Genomic DNA, 7,956 nt, shown 5'->3' with positions numbered 1-7,956 from the left:
GATAGAACGGCCTTTGGCCAAAGTCCTACATAGCCAACGGCTGATACAGGACTATAATGGAATAATAATAATAAGTAGCTTCCTAACTACTCTTTATTAGACCTAGGGAGAGGATCCTTCCTGCTGTTACTTGTAACAGTTAGAGTATAGCCTACTATTCTTTTCTAAAAACTAATAATCTAATAAGCTTTATACTAAATAGATAATCTAATTCAAGCTATAAGTATAATATTAAGATAGGTAAGTAATAGTATAAATATCTAGACATAGTAGTACTAATAGATAGAGCTAGGAATAGGTAGGCGCGGTTACTATTTCACTAGGTTTAATATATCTTAGAACCTTTTTTCTATAGAAGTGTCTTAGAAGGCTAGACCTAACTAATATACTATAGTGTAGTATTACGTGACTAGCTCGCGATATATATTATAAATCTCTTTCGTATATAGATAGGTATCTTCTCTAATTAATCCTTTATAGCGATTAGCTTTTAGCTTATTCTATCTACTTAATTACGGGCCGCCCCTCTAATCTTATAAGCTCGATCACGTATCGTGCCACAATATATAGACCTAACCTAACTACTACTTAGCGCTAAGGATTTCTACTACTACCTCTACCTGAGGTCCATGCGACCTAACCTAACCTAGACCTTACCTCTAGATACACTCTATCTATTTACTAGCCTAATTACAGAGTAGAAATTAGTTAAAGATCTCGGCAACATAGCGACGACTATCAAGGGCCTTGAACCATTCTGTGAAACTTGTAAGACAGTTATCACTAGAGCTCTTACGTGCTATCTTGATAAACACATCCTTCACTGCTTCAGACATCTTACTGCCGCCACAAACAAAGACAACGGCTCCCTGGTCCCATAAAGTCCTAAATTCTTCCTTTTCAGCCCATATTCTGTCTTGGACATAGGTGCATCCACAGGCATCTATTTCTTTTGGCGTTTTACTGTAGGCGCGCCGTACACGTACGATGCCTGAGCTTTCAAACTCGTCCAACTCAGTCCTGTAGAGGTCATCATCCTTGCTGCGGCATCCAAAAAACAGCAGAGCTGGTGCCAAGACTATGCCTGTCTTATGTTGCAAGGCGCGCTGTTGCAAAAAGGCACGGAAAGGGGCCAGGCCTGACCCAGATGCAATCAGGATGATAGGGTAAGCTCCAGGGTCCTGGGGTAGGCGGAATGCAGGGTTCGAACGTCGCACTGAGACGCGTACAACAGCCCCTGGCGAAAGATTGTATAGATGATTAGATGCGACCCCAAGGAAAGAGCCATGTCCACTCCATGATGGTGCATTCACAACTGACCACGTGAGGGTAGTATGAGAGGGCTTCCAATCTGGGGCTGATGATATAGAGTATATTCGGGGACGGAGTGGCGGCAGCATCTCCAGAAACATCTCTACAGACAAAGGAATGGACTCATAGTCTTCCAGCAAATCAAGGACGGAGTATTGTTTACGACCCAATTGACTGGAATCATTACTTGCTAGTCTCAGCAATGAATCTTTCGTCGACTCGTCGATCGCAGCAGCAGCTAGTCTTTTAATGCTCTAAATACGATTAGTTAGCGCTTCACAGTAACATTGTTACCGGAGCCAGAACTTACTCTTGATGAAGCAGGTGACGAAAGCTCGACATATGCACCGAATAGGTCCGCTACAGATATTGGAGTTGCTGTAGGAAGCTGAGTAGGTCCCGCGGACTCGATGATAAGTACACTGTCCCAAGCCAAATTGAGACGAGCCAGAGCCCGCTGTACATTAGACGCGGGATTCAAAGGCAGAACAGCCAAGTAGTCACCAGTTGTGTAAGACATGCCTTGTGGCAGTCGTAATTCAATGTGGCATTTTCGGGTCAAGGATGCGGGGCTGCTTAGTTCGAGAAGTTTTGTAACAGTAGCTTCTTTGAACTCTTTGCGTTGAGTATAGGGTTGTTGGAAGGAAACCTTAAGCTGAGATTCCAATGATATGGGAGATTCTGACGGCGTTAGGGAAAGACCTACTGCAGGCCATAACGTCTCCTCCTCCCAGTTCACGAACACCGAAAAAGGGTCACTGATGGCGACGTTGACAGCTCCACGGGGCGCGATTCTCTTTGCTCCTCGCTGCTCTAGAACTTCGTCAATGAAATTGGGGATCTTATATAACGTTGCCGGCCAATCTTGATGTCCTAATTATGTTAGTACTGCTTTCTTTTCTTGCTTGACCAAACATACCGCATCCAAAAACAGCATAAGATACCCCTTCTAGGGGCTTTCCAGTAAGGGAGTTGAGCCAGTCCACAAATTCAGTTGCGTTGTCTGTAGGCCGGCCATCGTATGTTGCAGTGATGATAACAACCAGCTCATTCGAGGTAAAGTCTTCCTTGGCAGAATCTAGTGCACGTATCGGTTGCACTAGGAATCCAGCCTTTGCGCAATCATTTGCAAACACATTTGATAAAGCCTCACAGGTCCCGCTGTTTGATCCATAGAATATAGACACGGACTTGTACTTTCCTTGACCGACGGTTGGAGTTTTCATGATTGACTTTCTGCCTTCTTGCGGTGTGTGAGCTTGCTTTGTTGAGAGCTCAGACCCATCGAGGAAGGTGAGAGGTGCTCTGGACTGTTTCAGTGCTGTATACATCTTGAATCCGTCAGGCTTGATAGTCAAGGATTCCTTGATGCGAAGCTCATAAGACGGATCATGTAGCGTGAAAGTGAAATTTTGCAGCAAAGCCGCTATGACCTGAGTAGAGTTAATAGTGCAACAGCATGACGATAGGATATACAACACTGACCAGTAATGCTTCCTGCCAAGCAAAAGCTCGTCCAATACATCCTCGCTTGCCGTTTCCAAACGGCTTCCACGAGTTTGGAGGCAACTTTTTGAATTCTTCATCCAGCATTCTCTCTGGCTTCCACTCATCTGCATCAGGTCCATAAACTGCTTTATCGACATGTACACACGGCAGGAGGACGTTGAGAGGCTCCCCCTTTTTGACAGCAAATCTGCCGCCTATTACTTCATCTTTCAGTGCACAGACTGAAAACGCTGGTGCAGTTGGCATAAGCCTGATTGTTTCTCGAAGAATAGCGTTCGTATACTTCAATTGAGATAAATGATCAACTGTCAGTTTTTTCGTCCCGACGACCTCATCAACCTCTTGCTCAGCTTTTGCCAATGATGAGGGGTTCTTGAGCATGTAATAGAATGCAAAGGAGAGTAGGCCCGATGTCGTCTCGTGGCCAGCGATCAGGAATGTGATCATGTTGTCTACAATGGAAGAGCCGTCCAATTTCTCTCCCGTCTTGGGGTCCGCTTGGTTCAAAAGAGTGTCCAAAAGATCATTTGAGTTCGTTGGATTCTGTCGTCGCTCGTCTAATAACCCTCGACAGAGATCTCTCATTGCTTTTATATCGTATTTGGTCCTTTTTTTCGCGGCCAGGTGTAGGCTGTTGAATATTTTAGGCAGCCCAGATGCCTTGTCAGCGTCGTGCAAGAAACGGTTCATGCTGTCGATGAAGGGATGCATTGTGTCTCGATAGAAACTGTTGAATCGATGACTAAAGCCGCAAAGAGCAATCGTGTCTAGTGTCAGACGGGTGAAGTCATCGGTCACTTCGATAGGATAATTTGGACCATACCGGCTCCTTTCCCCATTGTCAGTAATGGAATCAATTAACCAAATTATCTCTTACCATTTGAGACAGAGTTGTTGTGCCACGTCAGTCATCTGGTCAAACATACTCTTAATCTTGGTTGGCCCAAAAACTGGCATGAGGATTCTGTGCGCGATGTCCCAGTTTCTCTCCCCTTCATATGCTGTGAAAAGGCCATCATGTACTCCCTGTCTTAACATTTCAACTCCACTAGTGACGATCTTGCAGAATCGGCTTTCATCACATACTTCATTCACAAGCTGTGCTTCACAAATGAATATCTGCTTTTGACCCCCAAAGGTCATCTGGAAGATAGGTCCTAAACAAGTCTGTTCAATCACGTGTGTAATTAAGGCCTTTCAGTCCTATAGTATACTTACCATATTTTTTAGCTAACTGGACTAATGATTGCACGCCAGCTTCTGGGTCGATATCGAAAATGTTACCGACAACTGGCAGGCCTGGTGTTTCGCTCAGTACTGCTTTACAGGCGCGGGAGGATTGAACATACCACTTGGTCCAGGAATCAGCTGTAAGGGGAAATTTGATAGCATATTGCTCGATAGTTTGATCGGAGCCTGGACAACGAGGTCTTCAAATGGCAACGGCTGCCAGATGGTGTGAGTTAAGCGGAGCTGGCACTCGGATGTTTCGTAACGACCTTTTGTCGTGCTACAGTATGCAGTCGTTGTAGATGGGGTTCTGGGTTAGTTCTGGTTCAGGATGAAGATGCTGAAAGATGTTGTTGCGCAAGGGATAATAGATGAGGTATTATATAATCTAGATATGTACGGTTTGAAAATTGCGGCGGCTAGGTCTCAGCCTCACTAAGCATCGGCTGACGGACTCCGAGATACTTCCGGGGTTTCGGAAGCCTTGGCATATCCGCGGTAAGCACATTCTGCCGTAGATAATTTCAAATTAAAGCTGTAAGAACAAAATCAAAACCGCACCAAAACTCGGCTAAACGGGACTTCCGGCGGTAGGGTGGCGCAGCTCCCGCCGGACTTTCTGGGGAAAGGGCCCGAGAACGCCTTACGGGATATATTGAAGAACCCAGGTACTGGGCCTCTGATGTGCCGGATTCCATTACGTTCCTTCATCATTATTTCTTAACCCTCTAAATATAAAAGCACCACTCATATCGAAATCGCCTACACCGCTCGATGCTAAAAAAAGGCAGACATTATTCACCCTAGAGTTACTATACTTCAATAGGTTAGCGCATCGATTTGAATTTCTAGGAGTCTGAAAGTATTAAATGTATGTGCTCCGATACCAGTATCGTCCCACAATCGCATCTTTGCATCTAACGACTTGTTTTATTGAGAAAAAAGTGTGAAGCTCTCTTCGCAGGTCGAAACATGCTGCCATGACTCCAACTTTCACTTCTGATGTTCCACGCCTGGAGTACTCCCTGCGCACTCGTAAATTGAGAATTGGGATTTTCTGGGGCTTTGTCTTTGTCGATTCTGTAGCACTGCCCGTTCTCTTGTTCTTCATATTATGGTATGGCACCGACTTAAAGCACCAAACTGGTAAGTACCACCCCCAATTTATCTTCCTCATATTTCATGTTAACCGCATTCGTGCAGTGTTCGGCATAATAACAGCTTTAATGGGAGGCACAGTAATATTAGAATATTTTCAACGGTTCTGGCGGCTCTGGAAGAAGAACTCTACATGTCAGGTTCTTGGCGCGAGTAGGTACTCGGTGAGTATGCATTGAAGTCCGTACTTTCTCTACTGCTGTCTCCAACTAATGGAAGAATAGTGTGACTTTTTCCAATGGAACCTAACCTTCATCCTCGCTGCAATCATAGCACTACTTATTGTCGGCACCTTACCTAAAGAGCCTATGGTTCGCCTCTTAGCACTACCGCTGCCTACAGTTCTTGCTCTTTTGGGACTGGAGTTAAGTATATTAGAACTCTGTTACATGTGCCAATGGCGTAGTCCATTCCGAATTTCTTCTGTAACTCGAGGACAGGTCGTGCGCCCATCGATCTACTTCATTATAGAAGATATCATCGCTGTAGATGGAGATGGAGCGACTTCTTTCCGAATCCGTCTCAATGAAAGATATGAGGCAAGCCCCCATTTTAGGCAAATGCTTCACAAGTTGTCACTTTTCTGGGCGCTACCAGCCATACTAGTGGCTTTGGGGACGACATTTCTGGTTTTCTCGCTAAACAGAGACCTTTCCTATGTTGTGAGTACTTACATCTTTTCCGATTCCTGTCCCTGTCTACGCGTACACTTAAACTGAATATTCTTCCATCGCACCCTACGGTCTTTAAGTGTTTCTTGTCGCTAACAACGACGCAAATCATGCAGCTAGGCTGGGTTGTGCCGTTCACATGGGCTGCGATATGGGCAGTTATTACAATCAAATGGGCTCAGCGAGAATTGAGGATAGAGCAGATGCTTTGGGATCAAGACATGGTCCGTTTGCAATACTACCCATAGTACTGTAGAGGCATGACACACACACGCACACTAACCTCCATTAAATAACGTTTTCTACTATCGTTTTCTAGCTTTCTATCTCAAACTCCTTATATTTAACTCTTTTTCTATTATAGAAATAACGTGTTCTACGAGTAGATAAGCTACCCTTCTAATTTAGCTACCTCTATATACTATTACATCTTTATAACAGTATTAAATAATAATAGTTTAATATTAATTCTTAAGTAGAGTATTATATTGTCTATTAGACGCGCTAGTATTCTATCAGTTCTCTAATTCTACTGAGTAACTATACGAGTTAACGTATTTTACTATTGTTCGCCCTACCCTAGTGTGCGCCCTACGAAATGCTAGTACCTTACTATTACGACTAGCTTTAGAATATAGAATATATTTTACTATTATCTTTATTTACTAAGTAATCTATCTAAAGATAGAATAGCTATAGAAAATAATATATACTCTTTATAGTTATTATATTACTAGTAAATAAAAAGTATTTACTAGTAAGTGATACTAGCTACTATACTACTATAAGTTAATATTCTCTTCATTTAAAGTTTTTGAAAAGTTATATATACTAAGCTTTCTTTAATATATAATAAGTAATTACTAATAACGTGTTTTACCACCAAGCACCGCACCCCACCAAGCGCCGCAGTCGCCCTACTAAAATAACGTCGTAATAGGTCTTACGTAATACTAGTATAGTTTTTAGTATTAAGTAGAATAAGATATTATTCTTTAGATATATTGCTATTCTCTATATTCTCTAATTCTACTTAGTAAGTATAAGAGCTATATCTAATTTAGATATAATACTTATAGCGCTATTTACTACGTACTCTCTTTATAGATATTATACTATTATTATACTTATTACTCTTTATCTTAGTAATCTAATTAGCTATCTAGCTAAATATCTAAGATCTTTTTAACTATATATAGCGCTACTTATAAGTTTTTTACTTTATTACTTTACTAGTTATAGCTTTAAAGTAATTAAGTATCTTCTATATTAATACTATATTATAAGTTATCTATTAAGCTCTCTTACTTAACTACTATATTTACTTCTTAAGAGAAGTTATAGAAGACTTTTACTAAATTTATATATAGTTTTAAATCAGTATAACGTAGTTTCCAAGCGAGCTAATTACCTAAGTAAGCTAATCACGCTCTACTAGCGCGTGAACGCCAATCCTATAATACGTAATAGCTTAATAATATACTAGTTAAACTTTCTATACTAAATTAAATCTTTAACTTACTCTTTTTAATATCTAATTATAATATATTTAAAGCTAAAGATATACTACTACTGTTTATAATATATCTTAAAGTACTTTATTTACTTAACATACTAGAAAGCGTCTCTAATATAACTATAATCTAAAATTAAAGTAGCTTAATAAGCTAAAAGAGAAGGTAATAGTTAAGTGTATTCTTAAGAAGTCTATATAAGAATTTACGCTTATAAAGACTAATATTACAAGTAACAAGAAGGATTCTCTCCTTAACAAATGACGAGATAGCTGAAGGCCTATAGATATCCATATTAGAAGGTAATAATTATTATAGAGCGAGGATCACGTGACTTAGCATCTCGCTAAGAGATAATATCTCGCTAAGAGGGTAGATACTATAACACCAGGAGATGCTAGGATATCTTAAATATCTTAAGATACTAGGGTATTTAGGAGATACTATAGATATTAAGACTAGAAGTAATAAGAATATAAAGATAGATAGATTTTATTATTTACTCTTATTATAGTTAACTTAAATTATACTTTCTTACTAGTATCTTTTACTTTATAAGATAG

The 7,956-nt window shown here is 40.7% G+C and overlaps 2 protein-coding genes across 2 annotated transcripts; one reads left to right on the top strand and one right to left on the bottom strand.

Annotated features, from left to right (window-relative positions):
• Positions 1-704: 704 nt before the first annotated feature.
• COCMIDRAFT_110985 (uncharacterized protein) lies at positions 705-4,212 on the bottom strand (the record flags this gene model as incomplete). Its single annotated transcript, XM_007695651.1, has 7 exons — positions 705-1,565; positions 1,622-2,184; positions 2,231-2,744; positions 2,797-3,649; positions 3,698-3,977; positions 4,039-4,119; positions 4,170-4,212. 7 exons carry the CDS (start codon positions 4,210-4,212, stop codon positions 705-707), a joined length of 3,195 nt encoding a protein of 1,064 aa, XP_007693841.1.
• An 818-nt stretch (positions 4,213-5,030) lies between these two features.
• Positions 5,031-6,127, top strand: COCMIDRAFT_41869 (uncharacterized protein; the record flags this gene model as incomplete). Its single annotated transcript, XM_007695650.1, has 4 exons — positions 5,031-5,196; positions 5,254-5,372; positions 5,433-5,870; positions 5,996-6,127. The coding sequence occupies 4 exons, from the start codon at positions 5,031-5,033 to the stop codon at positions 6,125-6,127; spliced, it is 855 nt and encodes a 284-aa protein (XP_007693840.1).
• Positions 6,128-7,956: the final 1,829 nt, after the last annotated feature.

Source organism: Bipolaris oryzae (genome assembly GCF_000523455.1).
Source record: "Bipolaris oryzae ATCC 44560 unplaced genomic scaffold scaffold_377, whole genome shotgun sequence".
NCBI lineage: Eukaryota > Fungi > Ascomycota > Dothideomycetes > Pleosporales > Pleosporaceae > Bipolaris > Bipolaris oryzae.
Note: the sequence above shows the minus strand (reverse complement) of the source record. Positions and strands in the feature narration are given on the sequence as shown.